The sequence below is a fragment of the Mirounga angustirostris genome, unplaced genomic scaffold (genome assembly GCF_029215605.1).
Source record: "Mirounga angustirostris isolate CCGP_5_RB_7025 unplaced genomic scaffold, mMirAng1.0.hap1 SCAF_17, whole genome shotgun sequence".
In the NCBI taxonomy this organism is placed as follows: domain Eukaryota; kingdom Metazoa; phylum Chordata; class Mammalia; order Carnivora; family Phocidae; genus Mirounga; species Mirounga angustirostris.
In genome coordinates, this window is record NW_026991725.1 from 47,413,834 (window position 1) to 47,431,917 (window position 18,084).

The 18,084-nt window shown below is 59.0% G+C and overlaps 3 protein-coding genes and 4 non-coding genes across 10 annotated transcripts; all 7 read left to right on the plus strand.

Annotated features, from left to right (window-relative positions):
* Nucleotides 1-406: 406 nt before the first annotated feature.
* Nucleotides 407-8,582, plus strand: SENP3 (SUMO specific peptidase 3). 3 transcript variants are annotated; one of them, XM_045890026.3, is made up of 11 exons: nucleotides 407-651; nucleotides 1,531-2,256; nucleotides 2,995-3,234; nucleotides 3,328-3,439; nucleotides 3,950-4,097; nucleotides 4,227-4,274; nucleotides 5,069-5,146; nucleotides 7,068-7,205; nucleotides 7,357-7,440; nucleotides 7,570-7,620; nucleotides 8,047-8,582. In XM_045890026.3, exons 2-11 carry the CDS (start codon nucleotides 1,542-1,544, stop codon nucleotides 8,155-8,157), a joined length of 1,725 nt encoding a protein of 574 aa, XP_045745982.1. In that variant the 5' UTR covers nucleotides 407-651; nucleotides 1,531-1,541; the 3' UTR covers nucleotides 8,158-8,582. The 3 variants fall into 3 exon arrangements, with proteins under 3 accessions (XP_045745982.1, XP_064438670.1, XP_054367077.1); XM_064582600.1 differs by lacking the exon at nucleotides 7,570-7,620; XM_054511102.2 differs by lacking the exons at nucleotides 7,570-7,620; nucleotides 8,047-8,582 and adding an exon at nucleotides 7,621-8,040.
* A 668-nt stretch (nucleotides 8,583-9,250) lies between these two features.
* Nucleotides 9,251-15,243, plus strand: EIF4A1 (eukaryotic translation initiation factor 4A1). Its single transcript, XM_045890053.3, has 11 exons — nucleotides 9,251-9,359; nucleotides 10,621-10,669; nucleotides 11,036-11,168; nucleotides 11,615-11,754; nucleotides 12,773-12,941; nucleotides 13,263-13,372; nucleotides 13,588-13,731; nucleotides 13,814-13,951; nucleotides 14,062-14,151; nucleotides 14,408-14,487; nucleotides 14,592-15,243. Exons 1-11 carry the CDS (start codon nucleotides 9,337-9,339, stop codon nucleotides 14,734-14,736), a joined length of 1,221 nt encoding a protein of 406 aa, XP_045746009.1. The 5' UTR covers nucleotides 9,251-9,336; the 3' UTR covers nucleotides 14,737-15,243.
* LOC123854823 (small nucleolar RNA SNORA48) lies at nucleotides 11,203-11,337 on the plus strand. The gene has a single exon (XR_006793381.1). It is a non-coding gene; the product is annotated as a small nucleolar RNA SNORA48 (small nucleolar RNA).
* LOC123854824 (small nucleolar RNA SNORA48) lies at nucleotides 12,080-12,224 on the plus strand. Its single transcript, XR_006793382.1, has one exon. It is a non-coding gene; the product is annotated as a small nucleolar RNA SNORA48 (small nucleolar RNA).
* LOC123854833 (small nucleolar RNA SNORD10) lies at nucleotides 13,027-13,167 on the plus strand. Its single transcript, XR_006793391.1, has one exon. It is a non-coding gene; the product is annotated as a small nucleolar RNA SNORD10 (small nucleolar RNA).
* On the plus strand, nucleotides 14,194-14,336 carry LOC123854808 (small nucleolar RNA SNORA67). Its single transcript, XR_006793366.1, has one exon. It is a non-coding gene; the product is annotated as a small nucleolar RNA SNORA67 (small nucleolar RNA).
* Nucleotides 15,244-15,817: 574 nt separating the features above from the next.
* CD68 (CD68 molecule) lies at nucleotides 15,818-17,853 on the plus strand. 2 transcript variants are annotated; one of them, XM_045890062.3, is made up of 6 exons: nucleotides 15,818-15,952; nucleotides 16,032-16,489; nucleotides 16,623-16,742; nucleotides 16,863-16,935; nucleotides 17,045-17,215; nucleotides 17,490-17,853. In XM_045890062.3, exons 1-6 carry the CDS (start codon nucleotides 15,904-15,906, stop codon nucleotides 17,621-17,623), a joined length of 1,005 nt encoding a protein of 334 aa, XP_045746018.1. In that variant the 5' UTR covers nucleotides 15,818-15,903; the 3' UTR covers nucleotides 17,624-17,853. The 2 variants fall into 2 exon arrangements, with proteins under 2 accessions (XP_045746018.1, XP_064438697.1); XM_064582627.1 differs by having other exon boundaries at nucleotides 16,722-16,742.
* Nucleotides 17,854-18,084: the final 231 nt, after the last annotated feature.

An 18,084-nucleotide genomic window follows, 5' to 3' on the forward strand; every position in this document is an offset into this window, starting at 1 on the left:
ACGACTTCCATTCCCCTCGCTGCCTTGCCTAGCCCCGGGATCTCCCTGCCCTCCCGGCTCTCCCGCGGCGCGGCCCTCGGGACCCAGGTTCCGCGGGCCCCGAAGTTCGGGCCCGCAAGCGCCCGGAAGGGGCTACGCGGCGGGACACGCAGCGTTGGCGGGGGGGGGGGGGGGGGTTGGACACGCAGGCGCAAACCGGAGAGAGGCGGGCCCTCGCGTGGCCCGGAGCAGCGGGAGTGCGCAGGCGCAGCCCCGCCCGGGGCCGGGGGGCGGGACGGTCCCTTGGCGTCCACGCTCTCGGGTAGGCGGGACTAGGCGCGTGCTGGCCGCGCCGGCGCTGTTCGCCGGGTGTGACGTACAAATCGTGCGCCGCCAGCGCCGGTGGGCCTGGGGCTCGCGGGAGGGGAAGGAGGAGGAGGAGGAGGGGGAGGTGGTGGAGGTGGAGGCTGAAGCAGAGCAAGACGCGGCCGCGGCGGGGCGGCTCGGCGGCGCGGCGCGCGGCCCAGAAGCGTTGGAATCCTGAATTGAGAGGGCTGCGCCTGAAGACAGCAGGAGTGGCGGGGCCGCCGCCGTCGCCGGAGAGATGAGCCGGGAAGCTTGAGGCCGGAGACGCCCGCCCTCGGGCCCGTCCGCCCGGCTTCCCCGCTCCCGGTGAGGACGCCCCCTACCCTTCCCCCAGCTCTGCCGCGGCCTCTCCCAATCCTGGACCTCATTCCCACCTAACGGGGGCCCAGGAGGCCCTCGAAGGGGCTTCTTAAGGCCCTCGGGCGCCCAACTGTCCTGAGCCTGTGGGACCAAACCGGTGTGGGACGCATTCTGGCCCCCGGGAACGGAGCAGGCGAGGGGGGCTGGGCCAGCCTGGCTCACGCGGCTCCGTTCTGTCCCAGCGCCTTGATCCGGCCGCCTAAGCACCGATTGGGTTCTCGTTCAGTTTCCTTTAACATTCTTCCGTTTTCGTTAGATTTTGCTCCTTGAACCGTAGCCCTGGGATCCCCATTCCCTCCTGAGACCTCCTGAGACGACCTGAGCATGCCCATCCCCTCCCCACCCAGCGCCCCATTCATTCCAAGGTGGTAGAGAACTCTCTTTCCACTCTAGACCACGGTTTCCTTGTGGAAGTTGTGTCTTCCTCAGCTGTCTCTGTATCATGTCGGGATTCTCGTGCTGAGCCATGCCCCTCATTAGGTGCTCAATTAGGATACCCCTGGTGGTCTCCAGTAGAGAAGTAGAGCCTGAAAATACTGGGTTTGACCTGGGGATCTGAGAAATAAGATCCCGGAGGCTTGCTGCTCTGCCATATTCTCCCTTGCTTCCATCTGGTCAGGGGAAGGATGATGACACAGACTCTAAAGGGCCCCTTGTGGACCATGTGAACCGAGAAGATCGGCAAACTGTAGGAGTTTGGCGTTTTTTCCCCCTCTCTCCTTAGATTATTTGCATCTGATGCCAGAGAAGGCATGCTGAGGAAGAGAGGCAAGATCCTGGGGTTCAGGGTGTTTGGATTCTGACACTCTGACCATTGTTTTACAGGCTACTGGAAGATGAAAGAGACTATACAAGGGACCGGGTCTTGGGGGCCTGAGCCTCCTGGACCTGGCATAGCCCCAGCTTACTCAAGTCCCAGGCGGGAGCGTATTCGTTGGCCCCCACCCCCCAAACCCCGACTCAAATCAGGTGGAGGGTTTGGGCCAGATCCTGGGTCAGGGACTACAGCGCCAGCCAGACGCCTCCCTGTCCCTCGGCCCTCTTTTGATGCCTCAGCTAGTGAAGAGGAGGAAGAGGAGGAGGAGGACGAGGATGAAGATGAGGAAGAGGAAGTGGCAGCTTGGAGGCTGCCCCCCAGGTGGGGTCAGCTGGGAGCCTCCCAGCGGCCGCGCCCTCCCCGCCCTACTCATCGAAAAACCTGCTCACAGCGCCGCCGCAGAGCCATGCGAGCCCTCGGGATGCTGCTCTACTCAAAAAGCACCTCGCTGACATTCCACTGGAAGCGTTGGGGGCGCCACCGGGGCCGGCGGCGGAGCCTTGCACACCCCAAGAACCATCTTTCACCCCAGGAAGGGGGTGCGACACCACAGGTGCCATCCCCCTGCTGTCGTTTTGACTCCCCTCGGGGGCCACCTCCGCCCCGGCTGGGTCTGCTAGGTGCTCTCATGGCTGAGGATGGGGTGAGAGGGTCTCCACCAATGTCCTCTGGGCCCCCAGTGGAGGAAGATGGCTTAAGGTGGACTCCAAAGTCTCCTCTGGATCCCGACTCCGGTAAGGTGGGAATGGGTGGAGGGAGAGGGTGGGGAGGATCAGGAGCCTCTTGAGGTGGTGACAGCTGGGCCTAAAGCTAGTAGGATGGCAGAGTGAGGGGGTCCAGAATAGCCGTGAAATGTCTTAAGCTCCACTTCGAGCAGGAACTAAGTCTGGGGAGATAGTCAGTCAAGGCTGGGACACAGAGTCCCTAAGTAGGTGTTCTGTGTACAGATGAGAAAGGGAGGCGTGGTTTACAGAAGTCAAGCAGCCTCATACACTTAAAATCCCTCTTCGTTTGCCCTTTTAGAATAGAGGGGCACGTACATCTGCAAAGGGTGCCATCTTCGAGTGGTGGGAAGGGATTTCTCTGAGGAGTGGACTGCATCACCAGTACGGCTGTGTGTGACAGTCTCGCTCAGAATGTCTCTTTCGGGGCCTCTCAAGCGAACAATCTCCGGCTGTGTTTTTATGAATCACTGGAGTATTTATCGAACGTTTGCGGGGTACTGTACTAGGAGCCAGGTGTATAGTGCTGATAAGTTATCTCTGAAATTCAGATCTCCCTGAATCTTAGTCTTGTTCTGCTTCTGCCCTATGAGTAGTACGTCTTTTCTGTTCCTTTACGACCTCTCAGACGTGCTCATTTCATGCTTGAGGTTTCCATTCCTTAGAGTTTATATTGGTATCGTGTGGGTCGTTTAATCTCATCCCATCGTTCTTTGATCCGAGCCCCATCCTGTTTCCCCTGTCCTACAGGCCTCCTCTCCTGTACTCTTCCCAATGGCTTTGGGGGACCCTCCGGGCCAGAAGGGGAGCGGGGTCTGGCACCCCCCGATGCCAGCATCCTCATCAGCAATGTGTGCAGCATCGGGGACCATGTGGCCCAGGAGCTGTTTCAGGGCTCCGATTTGGGCGCTGCGGAAGAGGCAGAGCGGCCCGGGGAGAAAGCCGGCCAGCACAGCCCCCTGCGGGAGGAGCATGTTACCTGCGTACAGAGTAAGGGACCCAGAGGGCCCAGTCTCTTTCTCGCAGCCAACTCCTAAATTGAAGTCTGGAGGCCTCACCCCTCTCCTCTTTTCCTCCGCTCAGGCATCTTGGATGAATTCCTTCAAACTTACGGCAGCCTCATCCCCCTCAGCACTGATGAGGTAGTAGAGAAATTGGAGGACATTTTTCAGCAGGAGTTCTCTACGCCTTCCAGGTGAGGCATGAAAGAGGGCTGGGACCTGAGGGGAGGCGAGAATGCTGCTGCCTTTTCTCCCATAGGGACGTGTTGGGGAGAAGGAGGAAGGTAGGACTGAAGGGAGGAATCTGCAGGCCGAGTGCCAAGCCCCTGTAAGCTGACTGGGGTGGGGGTGGGGTCTTTACCTGAGACCCCAAAGTACTGTGTATACCTGCTACTTGAGTGCCTCTTTCTGGAGACTGGGCCGTTAGCAGGTCCTCAAAAGGACACATGACCCAAGAAACGGATTAGTGTGTGTTTGTTGTTTGAACTAGGCTCCATGCTCAGTGTGGAGCCCAGTGCGGGCCCTTGAACTCAGGACCCTGAGATCAAGATCTGAGCTGAGATCAAGAGTCAGACGCTCAACTAACCGGGCCACGCAGGTGCCCCAGAAAGGATTAGTTTAGATTCTTACTCCGAGCAGTAGAAAGTACTCCTGCATGCCCAGCCCCCTCAGCTCCTGTGTGACTCCACCCTTGGCCTCCTCAGGAAGGGCCTGGTGCTGCAGCTCATCCAGTCGTACCAGCGGATGCCGGGCAATGCCATGGTGAGGGGCTTCCGAGTGGCCTACAAGCGGCATGTGCTGACCATGGACGACCTGGGCACCTTATATGGACAGAACTGGCTCAATGACCAGGTGAGGAGCAATGGAGACACGGGCCCCAAAGGGGATTTAGGGAGCAGGGTGTCTGGGGCCCTCTGTTTGGGGGAGCCCTGTACCCATGCTGCACTCTCCATGGCAAGTTGCCTCCCGTCTTCTCCCCAGGTGATGAACATGTATGGAGACCTGGTCATGGACACGGTCCCTGAAAAGGTAGGCCTCACCGGTACCTCGGTCCCCAGAAGAATGTCTGCAGTTCTAAGCAGCGTTTTCAGTCCCTTGTATCACTTGATCCATAAAGAGGATCTTTGTTTTTGGGGAGAGGAGGTAGGAGGCAGCCTGTTAAAGTCAAATCTGTAATTTTTTTTTATTATTATTTTAAGGATTTTATTTATTTGGCACAGAGAGACACAGCAAGAGAGGGAACACAAGCAGGGGGAGCGGGAGAGGGAGAAGCAGACTCCCCGCTGAGGAGGGAGCCTGACGTGGGGCTCGATCCCAGGACCCTGGGATCATGACCTGAGCCGAAGGCAGACGCCCAGCGACTGAGCCACCCAGGCGCCCCTAAGACTTATTTGAGAGAGAGTGAGGTGGGGGGGGGGGGAGGAGAGAGAATCTCAAGCGTACTCAGTGCTGAGCGTGGAGCCCAACGAGGGGCTCAGTCTCTTGACCCCGAGATCACGACCCGAGCTGAAACCAAGAGTTGGACACTTAAGCGACTGCATCACCCAGGCGCCCCTCAGATCTTTAATCTTGGTCCTGAACTTGCCTATTCTCTTCCCCCAGTGGGTAGTTTTTTTCCCTGTGGCTAACTCCACAAATGGGATGGGAAGCAGTAAGAAGGCTAGAAAGGATGTGGTTTTTTTTACCCTCAGTGAGTTGGGAGTGAGGGTGTGGAAGCTGGCCCTTGGAGCTGTAATGAAACGGGCGGCGCGGGCGGAGGAGCCTGGGCAGGAGAGCCGGGGCTCCTTCATTCCATCCGGCTCTTTCCTATCTCCCTGGTACAGGTGCATTTCTTCAACAGTTTCTTCTACGACAAGCTCCGCACCAAGGGTTACGACGGGGTGAAAAGGTGGACCAAAAACGTGAGTTACCAGTTCACATCTCCTTGTGTAACACCTTGCCTGGAGAGCATTAGGGTTCTGTTTTCTAGGAGCCCCTTCCTCAAGCCTGCTCACTCAGTCTTTCAGATCTTAAGGGTCTTGTGTGTGCGTGAGATACCACTGTGGGTACTCAGGATTCAGTGTTACGTTAAGGAGACCTTCTTGCCTTCGTGGAGTAAGAGTAAATAAGCAGGTGAAACTCCAGCTAGTGCTAGGTGCTGGGATTAAAAGGGTAATGTAGTAGCATGGGAGGTGGGTCCTTTAGATCGGGCAGTCTGGAAAGGCCTCTCTTTGCTGAGACTCGAGGAGCTGGCCGTGTGCAGATCTGGGGGAAGAGTAGTCTAGGCAAGGGGAATAGCACGTACACGGGACTCAGGGTGAGAAAGGGCATGTGAGGCACCGAAGGCCCACGTGGGTGTCCTGTGTGGTTGGAGCAGAGTGAGTGGAGAGAATATTGGTAAGACATTCGGTCAGAGAGTCGATCGTGTAAGGATGGAGGAGAAGCTGAGGAGGGTAGATCTTACTCTATGTGCGCCGAGAAGCCACTGAAGTTTTAAAGAAGGCTGGTAAGTCCCTCACGTTTTAAGCTCCTGTTTCATGAAGATTGGAAGCAGGTCAAGAGTAGAAGCAGACAGACTAGGAGGGGAGCACGGAAGTCCAGATGAGAAACGTGGGCCAGGGCGCTAAGGGCCAAAGTAGGAGGAGCTTTCTCTAGGATAGGTTTTGCGGTCAGAACTGATAGTGTTTTCTTTTTTAAAGATTTTATTTATTTATTTGAGACAGAATGAGAGACAGCATGAGAGGGAGGAGGGTCAGAGGGAGAAGCAGACTCCCTGCCGAGCAGGGAGCCCGATGCGGGACTCGATCCCGGGACTCCAGGATCATGACCTGAGCCGAAGGCAGTCGCTTAACCAACTGAGCCACCCAGGCGCCCCTGATAGTGTTTTCTGACGGGTTGGTCGTGGGAATGAAGAAAACCTAGGAATTGGGGAGGCCTGGATTGGTGGCGGAAGTTACTGGGGAGAATTAGGAGGGAGCACGTTTGGTGAGGGGAAAAAAGAGTTCCTTTCTCCCCTCTAGTTAGTTTCCCTGCCCTCCAGTTCAAAGGCCAGGAAATTTCTACAGTGAGGTAGGAGCACTAACTGGCTCCAGCACTCCTCAGTTTCGGCCCCCAGCTTCGGGGGCTTACCCCCTCAGTGACCTGGCAGGCCTGCTTCTCCCAGGAGAGGTGGGGTGACGCACAGTGAAAAGAACTTGGCCTTCTGCATACTTGCGTTTGAATCCCACCAGTGTCCTTTCTTCTGTGACCCTCAGCAAGTTGCCTTACTCTGCCAAGCAGCAGTTAGCTCGTTGTTAGCTTGACCGTGAGCACTTCCTCGTAGGATTGTCGTGTTAACTGGCCGACCCCTGACTAGGAACCATGCCGCTCTTGTTAGCCTATTATGGATGTTAACTACTTTAATGCTCCTAACAAATAGATGAAGTAGGTGCTGTTGCTTTCAGCCTCTTACAAGTAAGAGAACAGAGGCATAGAGAGTTTATTGTGTAGCTTGCCCATGGTCACCAGCTAGTCAGCAGAGGAGCTGGATTTAAACCCCGGCCGTCTGGCTCCCCAGTCCTAAGCCTGGGTTCTTAGCTACTTAGCACTTGCACCTTTGCGGTGTGGAGAGTACCTACCTGGTCTTCCTGGGCCCCGCAGTGGGCCACGGTCTCCTCTGAGCTGCCTTCTTCCTCAGCCCTGGAGGCCGCGTCCGCTGACCCTTGCCTTAACAGTGGAAGGGCTGGGCCTTGTGCTCTGCCCCTTGGCTCCTTGCCCGTGCCTCTGCTCCTCTTGAGGACCCTCCTGGCAGCGGGCAGGACCCTCGCACTGCCTGACTTGACCTCTGGCGCCGCCTCCCTTTAGGTGGACATCTTCAATAAGGAGCTACTGCTGATCCCCATCCACCTGGAGGTGCATTGGTCCCTCATCTCTGTGGACGTGAGGCGACGCACCATCACCTATTTTGACTCGCAGCGCACCCTAAACCGCCGCTGCCCTAAGGTTTGAGAGGGGGCAGACGGGAAGCCTGTGGGGAGGACATGCAGCGGCTGGGCATTCTGGGCAGAAGGGCGGGCTCGGTGCCGGGACCACCATACCCTGGGTTCAGTTGGGAAACAGGGCATTACTTCTTCCTCCGTTTCGGTCTCTGCAGCATATTGCCAAGTACCTGCAGGCAGAGGCAGTGAAGAAAGACCGGCTGGATTTCCACCAGGGCTGGAAAGGTTATTTCAAAATGGTAAGTGTCCCGGGTTGGGGCAGCGGGGGGTCGGTACTGGGTGGTGAGAGAGGCGTGGCAGGAGGCAGAGCTGAAGCCACAGACCTAGGAGCCTCCAGGTGAAGGGCCGCCCTTCTTTTTATTCTCTAGAACGTGGCCAGGCAGAACAATGACAGTGACTGCGGTGCCTTTGTGTTACAGGTAAGCAGATAGCAGTCGGGTTACCGGTTTGGGACGGAGGCGGGAGACCGCTCGGCCTCCCCGAGTTGGCTCACAGGCACTGGTGGAGCAGGGCGTAACCTTGCGTGTTAGGACGCAGAATCGCCGATGTCATTCCTTGGTCCTCTTCTGGCTGCCCCAGCCCCCGTTGGGACTGGGCCTCTTGGTCCTGGGGCCCTGGCTCTCTAATACAGTTGCCTTCCACCCCCCAGTGCAGGTACCAAGAACAAGGACTTTAGCCAGACTTTGAGCCCCAGGCTGTGGGACCTTGGCTCCCTTTGTGAAAAGTGGAAGCTCTTGGAAAGGTCCAGTGAGCTGGCTATGGCTCCTGTGAAGTGTGTAGCACAGGCCCTGACTCGGGGGGCTGCTCAGTAGGTGGTTCTCACGGCCTGCTTTGTTAACACCCAGTACTGCAAGCACCTGGCCCTGTCTCAGCCATTCAGCTTCACCCAGCAGGACATGCCCAAACTTCGTCGGCAGATCTACAAGGAGCTGTGTCACTGCAAACTCACTGTGTGAGCCTCGTATCCCAGGCCTCAAGCCCATTCATCAATGGGCATGGGGACACGGGGGACCCTTCCTTCCCAAGAAACTCCAGTTCCTTTCCTCTCCTGCCTCTCCCCATCCAATTCCCTTTGGTTTTTCATATTTAAATGTTTTGATTTCTGTATTTTTTTTCTTTGAGAGAATACTTGTTGATTTCTGATGTTCAGGGGTGGCCATGGAACAGCCTCTTTTTCCGTCTGCAGGGGCGGAGTTTGGCCTCGGGGCCTGGGTGGGGCGGTCATTCCCCCTTCCGAGTGCAGGGGCGGGGGCGAGAAAATCTGTGCTGGGGGTGGTGGGCGGGCAAGGGGATTACTGCCTGCCAGTCTTCAAACTTTTTTTTATATATATATATAAATGCCACGGTCCTGCTCTGGTCAATAAAGGATCCTTTGGAGATACGTGGTGCTGGTCTTCCTTCTGTCAGGCTCGGGTTCGGCAGTCACGGTCAGCCACCCTGTCGGAGGTGCTGAGGCCCTGGGGACCCCCCCCACGAAGCTCTCCCGCAGGGACGCCGGGGCTGCAAGGGGCCGCGGGGGAGCTCAGGGAGGACGGAGCTTCGTGGCCGCACCCCAGGTGCGCGGGGGCTCCCCGCCCTGCCCGTGGCCGGGGGCGCGCCTCCTGCTTCCACCGTCCCCCGCACACTCGCGGCGGCTCGGGGCGGCGTTCGGTCTACCTCTGCTGCGGGAGACGACAAACTAAACTGGGGGTCCGGCGCGCACCTGGAGCCGAGGCGAAGGGAAGTGGCCGCCTCGGGAGCCCGGAAGTCCCTGGAGGCCGAAGCCTCGCCCCTCGCGCGCGATAGGGCCAGCCGGGCCACCTGACCCGGGCGCTCTCGCCTCCGCACGTGTAGGGGCGCTGGGCCCCAAGATGGCTGCCAGGCCTCGAGGCCTGGCTCCCGTATGTCACTTCCGCACCGGCGAGAAAGGCGGGCCCCCCAGCCAATGGGGCTGCGGGGCGGGGCCTCGCCTTGATAGGCGTTCGGGTTGTCCAATGGTGGCGGCGAGCCGGAGCGCCTGCGACCTAACGTCACGCCGAGTCGCGGAGCGCCGGCGGGCGGGGCCGAGGCGGCCAAGCCAATGCGATGTCTGGGGCGGGGTCGGGCGCTCTATAAGTTGTCGATAGGCGGGCCCTCCGCCCTAGTTTCTAAGGATCATGTCTGCGAGTCAGGATTCCCGGTAAGAAGCCCTTTTGCAAAAGGTCGAGGCCACTCGCCCTGCCGCTCCCTGCCGAGGGCCCCGCGGGGCGGGGGGAGGGGCAGCCGAGGCCCACCGCCGGGGCCGCCCCTCCCCGCCCGGGGCCGTGCGGGACAGCCGCCCGGGAGGCCCGGTCTTGGGGGGCGAGGGGGCAGGGCCCGGGCCTGGGCGGCGAGCGGGGACGGCCCGGCCCTCGGGGCCCGGCGTGCGAGGCCCGCCGGGAGGCCGCTCCCGCCCACGACGCGGCGCGCGAGGCCCCGGCGCCCGAGCGCCAGGCGGGGTCGCGACCCGGCGCGGGGGACGGCGGCGGCGGCGGCCGCCAGCGCGCGTGGCCCGGGCCGGCGGGTCCGGGCGCCTCTCCGGCGGAGGGAGGGCCGCGCGCGCTCGGGGCTCCGGGGGGTTCCGACGGGACCACTCGCCGGCGCGGGGGGCGCCCGGAGAGCCGGGGCGGGGCGGAAGAAGCCGGCCGTTCAGTGTGCTGGTTTTCTTGACGGCCAGGACCGAGCCTGACCCCGAGGAGCGGCCGCGTGAGGCACCGGGAGCCCACCCGGCGCCGGGCGGGCGGGTCCATTTTGCCGCACAAGCCGGGCAATTGGCAAACTGCGGATGGGCAGGTCCACTTTCCTTCGGGGGTGAGCGGCCTGAGGTATGGGAGGGCGACGCCATTTCGCGACGGGGGCGGGCGGGGTGTGGATTGTTCCGTGGCGGGGGGAGACGCCGCCGGGTGGTCGAGGGAGCGAGCACATGGCGGCCCGAGGGGCTCCCCTCCCCCAGCCCGCTTGGCTTCTGAGTGTTGTGCAATCTCCCCCTTCGCTAGCTCGGCTGGGGCTCATTGTGCGCGAGGCCGCCACCGCCCGCGGCCTCCCACATCCGGGCACCGCGAGGGGGGGAGACGGGCTGGAGGGGGTGGGGGAGGGCGCGGGCGGAGTGACGTGGGGGAAGGGGGGATGTCCTCCCCTCGCAGCTGGGAGGTGAGGGGCGGGACTTCCGGCGCGCCGGGGCCGCGGGGGGGTGGGGGAGGCGCACGCGCTCGGGCTCGGAGCGGCCCGGGCCCCGGGAGCGCGCTGGCGCGCCTTGCGGCCTGCCGGGGGCGGGGGTCTGGCTCGGGGGTGGAGGAAGGGCTGTGTCCTGGGGGGCTGGCGGGTCGCTCGGGAGAGGGGCCGATGGCATCGTGCAGGGCCGCCAGCTGCTGGGGGGCGTTCTGACGCGTCTCAGTGGGCGTGCTTCTACTTTGACCCAACAGATCCAGAGACAATGGCCCCGATGGGATGGAGCCCGAAGGCGTCATCGAGGTGAGCTTGGAGCCCTGCGCTGTCTGTCCCTCCTTTCTGGGAAAGGCCGTGCCCCCTGATTCCGGGACTGGGGTTGCCTGCCTCCCGAGTAGATCTGTTCTCTTGTCCTGATTCCTTCATGGTGATTTGTTGAAAGTATCTTAAGTGCTGGAGTTGAGTCCTGTCTTTCTACATTGTCTGGTGTCTGGTTTTACAAGTGGACTCGCCCTTTAAGGTGATTTCCCAGACCTTGTAGGGCCAGCTGGCTTCCCTGGAGGGAGGAGAGGTGGGGGGCTCTGAAGCTCCGGTGCAGGTACGGGGTCCGTGGTTCAGTGCTAGGACACCGCTTTGTGTGTCCTACCATTGGAATTTCTCTGTATCCTGTAGAGTAACTGGAATGAGATCGTTGATAGCTTTGATGACATGAACCTCTCTGAGTCCCTTCTCCGTGGCATCTACGCCTATGGTTTTGAGAAGCCTTCTGCCATCCAGCAGCGAGCCATTCTCCCTTGTATCAAGGGTAAGATCCCTCGGCCCCAGGACAAGTTCTGGACTGTCCCTGACCTGGGTAGAGTGGCACCTGCTTGGTGGTGCTCATCTCATATCAGTCAGGGACAAAGCAACTCCTTGTTTATCCCAGCTTGGCTTTGGGTCCGTGCCTGCGCCTGGTTCATGCCCTGGACACACGGATCGCTGGTTTAGTTTCAGTAAGGTAGTTTAGCCAGCTCGTAACTGCTGTTCGTACCTGTGTTTCTAGGCCAATTTTCTGTAGTACTAAACGAGTTAATAATCTGACCTGCTTCCCGATTGTTCGGTGTCGGTGTTCCATTTTGACGGGGTAAAGTCTGTGAAGCCCTTAATGCTTGCCACATAGCTCTGTTGGGTGCTGATTGATCAGAGCCATGAAATGTCTCTTGATCCTGAAACATATGCACTCTGGTATCAAATTTCTGCTTATCTGTTTAGGTTATGATGTGATCGCTCAAGCCCAATCTGGGACTGGGAAAACAGCCACTTTTGCCATATCGATTCTGCAACAGATTGAATTGGATCTAAAGGCTACGCAGGCCTTGGTCCTGGCACCTACTAGGGAGTTGGCTCAGCAGGTGAGCATGCAGCTTCCTAACTCCTCTCTTGAAGGAATGCTTTTTAGAAATAATTAGCATAATCAAAAAAATCAGAGGTGTCCTCCGCAAGGGCCACCAGCTCAGCAGAACTGAAGCACGGGGGGAAGAAAGGGACCACCATGTAAAAGTAGAGAAAATAAGCCAAGGACTTCCGGATTTCTGAAGGCTTGTTAGGGCTAATTATAAGCCATTTCTTACCCAAACACAATAAGCATTATTTTCTCCACCCATTTCCTGAGTCACATGAAAAGGCCGCGAGGTGGAGCCTGGCTGGCCGGGCAAGTTTGGCAGCTGTTGATGAACAGACCCCTGGCAATGGGCAGAGAGACCCCTTGGTGGTGGTGGTGCTCTTGTATCAGCCAGGGGCAAAGCAGACGGACAGTCCTTTGTTCATCCTAGCTTGATGCCTGGGTTGGTGGCCAGAGCTGTTTCATGCCTGGGGTACACAAAATCCTAACGATAGACTGTTTTCCCGGGTCTTGGAGAAGAAGGTCAGAGATGCTAGTCTTTTCTAAGTAGAAAAGTTCTGTGGAAAAATCAGGATGATTCTGTGCTAACTGCGAACAAAGGTAATGTAGTGCAAGCAAAGCAGAATTCTAGAACTCCAGAGGGCCTTCGTGTGTGTGCAGATGCTTTTTTTTTTTTTAGAGTGAATGTCTCCCCTAGCACAGTTTCTGTGGCAGGAGTGCAATAGGATGCAGGTAGATGGCATTTTGTTCATAAAACTGGTTGCTATGAGATCAAATGAAATGGGTCGTTGGTGGCTTTTAGAAGGGCGGTTACTGTGAATCCTTGTGTTCTTAGGAGCCAGACCAAGCTCAAACCTGAGCCTGTCATTTACTGGCAATGTAATCTTAAGTGAAGTATTTGCCTGTTTCTTGCCTGAAAAGTGAGTTTAATGGTGCATGTCTGAGTTGGAGAGCATTACGTCAGAAGCGTTTTAAATGGGGCCTGGCACGGTCACAGTTAACGCACAGGCACTTCTTTCTGGGTCTAGATACAGAAGGTAGTCATGGCGTTAGGAGATTACATGGGTGCCTCCTGTCACGCCTGCATCGGGGGGACCAACGTACGTGCCGAAGTGCAGAAGCTTCAGATGGAGGCTCCCCATATCATCGTGGGCACCCCGGGTCGTGTGTTTGACATGCTGAATCGGAGATACCTGTGTGAGTCTCCCCTCCCGTGCACGTGGCGCCCCCCCCCCCATCCACTGTCTCCTCCACGGTGCCCGTGTGCGCCTGGGAGGGGGTTGCTCTGTGATGAGCCCATGCGTGTCATCTGAGCCTGGCTTCCCTGTCTTCTCAGCCCCGGGGAGTGTTCTACTTCCCAGGGCTGTCAGCTGGCCTAGCATGGGAGTCGCAGGCAAAGGATCACCCTTCGTTTTCTGAGAGCAGATCTCTTGTCCCTTTTCTGTTCTTTATTGGGAAACGTGAGTTTTCTCTCATACTTCCCTATCACTACCTATTGGTGTTTTCTCTCTTTCGTAGCTCCCAAGTACATCAAGATGTTTGTACTGGATGAAGCTGATGAAATGTTAAGCCGCGGATTCAAGGACCAGATCTATGACATATTCCAGAAGCTCAACAGCAACACCCAGGTGAGGAAGAGGTGTACAGCCTCGTGTCGTAGAGTCGAGGACTCCTTTGTAGATTGTGGGGTGCTTGGGGTAATGGAGCAGAGGAGCCAACAGGAATCCTGGGGTCTCCCCTCAAGCCTTCTTATGCACTGGCTTCTGTTTCAGGGGGTCCTCGGGAACGGGGGTGGCAGGTATCGTGGAGGGTCCCCCACCCTGAGGCTGCTCTTTTCTGTTAGGTGGTTTTGCTGTCTGCCACGATGCCTTCCGACGTGCTCGAGGTGACCAAGAAGTTCATGAGGGACCCCATCCGGATCCTGGTCAAGAAGGAGGAGCTGACCCTGGAGGGTATCCGCCAGTTCTACATCAACGTGGAGCGAGAGGTGGGGCCCCGGGGCAGGAGGCGGGCCGGTCGGGGGGGGGGGGTTGGTATAGCCCCTGACTGGTCTCCCCTCCCCCTCCCAGGAGTGGAAGCTGGACACGCTGTGCGACCTGTACGAGACCCTGACCATCACACAGGCGGTTATATTCATCAACACCCGAAGGAAGGTGGACTGGCTCACTGAGAAGATGCACGCCCGAGACTTCACTGTGTCCGCCATGGTGCGTGCTCTCCACCTTGTCCCCAGCGGTGGGGCCTTGGCGCGCCTCTCGGCTGCTGCTCGGCGCCCGCGGGCCCGTGACCCATGCCCTCCCCTCTGTTCCCGCTCTAGCACGGAGATATGGACCAAAAGGAACGAGACGTTATCATGAGGGAGTTCCGCTCTGGCTCTAGCCGAGTACTGATTACCACTGACCTGCTGGTGAGTAGGGGGACGCCGGGAGAGTGGGAAGGAAAAGGGAAAATCCAAGGTGATTCCCTCTCCAAGGGGCCTGCCTGTGCCCCTCTTCAGGAAAGTAGCAACTTGGAAGAAAACGTGGCATGCCTTAGGTTGCTGGGGGAGAGGGCATGTCTGTTTCCTTTGCCTGCCTTTGGCTGCCTACACACCTTTCAGTCCCTTCCGGCTTGATGCGTCCCCTCCTGGTTCTCGTGCTGACCTGTCCTCTCCCCTGACCTAGGCCAGAGGCATTGACGTGCAGCAGGTTTCCTTAGTCATCAACTATGACCTTCCCACCAACAGGGAAAACTACATCCACAGGTAAGTGCGGGTCTGGAACGTTCCCACAGCTCGCCCTGAGCTAAAGTTCCGTTTCCCCTTTGCTTGATCGTTCCTCCTACTGAGATGTCCTTGTTTTCCACCAGAATCGGTCGCGGGGGACGATTTGGCCGTAAGGGTGTGGCTATTAACATGGTGACAGAAGAAGACAAGAGGACTCTTCGAGACATCGAGACCTTCTACAACACCTCCATTGAGGAAATGCCCCTCAATGTTGCTGATCTCATCTGAGGGGCTGTCCTGCTACCTAGCCCTACCCAGGCTTTAGTCTGGGGGCTGAAGAGGAGCAGGAGGGGGGAGGGAAGGGAGCCAAGGGATGGACATCTTGTCATTTTTTTCTTTTTTTTTTTTCTTTGAATAAATGTCACTTTTTGAGGCAAAAGAAGGAACCGTGAACATTTTAGACCCCCTTTTCTTTGGGGCAGGCTCTTGCCCCAGGCGCCGTCTCTTCTCCCAAAAACACTAATCCATCTCCGTAACCTAGTCGACCTCCAACCCCCAGAGGCTCTCCCCACCCCAGCTGAACGCCTCTGAGGAGGATTCAAGGGGCCATAGTGTCACTCAACCTCATTTGCTGGACCAAATCCGGAGAATGCGAGTTAAATGGCCCAGGGGATTGTCCCCAGGTGGGGGGAGCAGGGGAGAAAAAATGGTAGCCATTTTTACATTGTTTTGTATAGTATTTATTGATTCAGGAAACAAAACACAAAATTCTGAATAAAATGACTTGCAACTGCCTGTTTGGGCTTCTCGTTTCTTGCCTCCCCTTCCCTCCCACCTGTTACTGGGCACATATCTCCGGCTGTGCCGCCCCGTCCAGTCATCACCCAGTCATCACCCTTACAGATTTCCCTTGGGTTGCTTTTTCCCCCGCCTCCCTCCCGACAACGTCCCATCACTGGACATCCCGACCTGCTCTGGTGCCCACCTGCCGCAAGCACTGTCCCGAGCGCCTCACGTGCCTCGGCCAAGAGGAAGCGCCCGACGAGGGGAAGGGAGAAGAGCCCTTTCACAACACCTTGACCACCCCGCTTCTGAGAGCACTGGGGGTTGCTGCTGGCCCGCTGGTCTGTAATCCCTTGGGGCCTCCACACGTGCTTGGAGGTCGACCCATCCATCGATGGGATCGACTGCCCCCAAACTGACGTGTGACGTTCTGGAGGCTGGGGGCTCCCGCTTGGAAGCCAGGGCCATCCCCTCGATGACAAAAGTCCCGTGACTAAGGGATTGGTGGCTGGGGCTGAGGTGCCTGAGTCAGGCGGGGGGCGGACTGTCTCAGTAACAGGAAGTCAAAAGCTTAATTCCTCCTTTTCCAAACGAAGGCAGAGGGGTTAGGGCTGAGCAAGCAGCTGGGACAGACAGGACGGGCCCGGACGGACCAGGTGAGGCCGTTCTGTCATGGGGCCGGCTGTGGTGTTCTTGGGGGCCCTGGTGGGGCTGCTGGCTGGTAAGGAGAGCGGCCTGAGGGGAGGGGGCCCCCGGAGGAGCTGCCCACCCGCTGCTAACCAGTCTTCCTCTGCTGAAAGCCCAGGGGACAGGGAACGACTGTCCTCATAAAAAGTCGGCCACTCTGCTGCCATCCTTCACGGTGACCCCGACCCCGACAGCGACAGAAAGCACAGCAAGCCCTGCGACCACGAGCCATGGAACCACCACCGCGGGCGCCACCAGCCATGAGCCCACAACGGCCACTCACCGGCCCACGACGGCCACTCACCGGCCCACGACGGCCACTCACCGGCCCCCGACCACCCCCCGCCACGGAAACACCACCATTCATCCAACGACGAGCAACAGCACTGCCACCAGCCCCGCCCCCACCAGCTCCCCCCCCCCAGGGCCGCCGCCACCCCCGCCCAGTCCCAGCCCAGGGCCCCAGGAGGCCACAGGAGACTACACTTGGACCAATGGTTCCCGGCCCTGCGTCCGGCTCCAAGCCCGGATTCAGATCGGAATTGTGTACCCAACCCAGGGCGGAGGAAAGGTAAAGCCAAGAGCCGGCGGAAGACGGCAGGGGCGAGGGAGCGAGGCAGGGCCGGGGGGGGGGGGGGGGGGGGGCAGGGAGCCGCGGATGGCACGGCTGCGTTCTTGCAGAACGCTCATTTCAACTTCTACAGGCCTGGGGCATCTCCGTACTGAACCCCAACAAAACCAAGCCCCAGGGGGGCTGTGAGGGCACCCACCCCCATCTGCTTCTCTCCTTCCCCTCTGGACAGCTCAGCTTCGGGTTCAAGCAGGTACCTCCCCCGCATCCCCCACCCCCTGCCTGCCCTCCTCCCACCAGTCCCTGGCTGCGCTCCCGGCTCCCGGCACGTGGCTGTCCGCTGCCACCCCGAGCCTTCTGGTCACATCCCCAGGAGCCACGGCAGGGCGCGGTCTACCTGAACTACCTGGCTCTGGAATACAACGTGTCCTTCCCGCAGGCAGCGCGTGAGTAACCTGCCCTCTCGTCGCTTGCCCTGGACGTCTGGGCTCCCGAAGGGACCAGAGCGGGGGGCGGGGACAGGGACGGAGAGCTGACCCTTCCTCGCTCTTCCAGAGTGGACCTTCTCGGGCCAGAATTCATCCCTTCGAGCTCTCCAAGCCCCCCTGGGCCAGAGCTTCGGCTGCAGAAATGCAAGCGTCCTTCTGGCACCGGCTTTGCGCCTTGACCTGCTCCACCTGAAGCTACAGGCCGCTCAGCTGCCCCCTTCGGGGGCCTTTGGACCAAGTAAGACCTCTTCCTGCCCCTTCGAAGGCTCCGCCTGCTGGGACAGCACCCCACCCCACCCCCGCCGCGTCGGGCCCAGAACCTCCCTTCCTCTCTCAGGCTTGTCAACTGTCCTGTTTCCTCCGCAACTCTACCCTTCTCCCCTTTTCCTTACTGCTCTTAGTCTTCTAGCCAATAGTCCTACTTCCCAACGCCCCCGACCCCCACGCCTTCCTCCCTCCTCTGGCCTGGGCGCGGCCTCCACCATGATTCCTGCCGGCCCTCCCTCTGCCAGGTTTCTCTTGTCCCAGCGACCAATTCAACCTGCTGCCCCTCATCATCGGCTTGGTCTCGCTCGGCCTCCTCACCCTGCTGCTGGTTACATTCTGCATCGTCCGGAGACGCCCACCCGCCTACCAGCCCCTCTGAGCATCCGTCCCAATACCAGGTGACACCACGGAGCCCTGCGTTCTCACCACTCCACCGACTCAGCACCAAAGTTAGCTTCCCTCTCCGTCTTCAAGCACAACAGTGGAGCTAAGATGTTCATTAAACGTGCCCTGTTTCTCCTCTCCCAGCCCCAGAATACTAAAACCTGCTCCAACCTCTGTCCTCGGTTTTCCCTGTCCTTCTGGGCAGGATTAAAAGCCGTGAGTGTCGGTCACACGCCTTTCTGCGCCGTCCGTGGTTGAGTCTCAGGGAGCGAGACCGTCATGTGTGGCCACGTGCCCTCGTGGGCTCATCCCCCAAAGCCTAGCACGGCTGGTGTCGCATCTGCCTCGCCCCCCTTCCTCCTCTTCCCGGGCGTCTGGCCGCTCCAGGACCCCCTGCCCTCCAAGCCAGTTTCGCAGTCACAGGGGAACAGGCAGCAACGGCCAATGAGTGTGGGT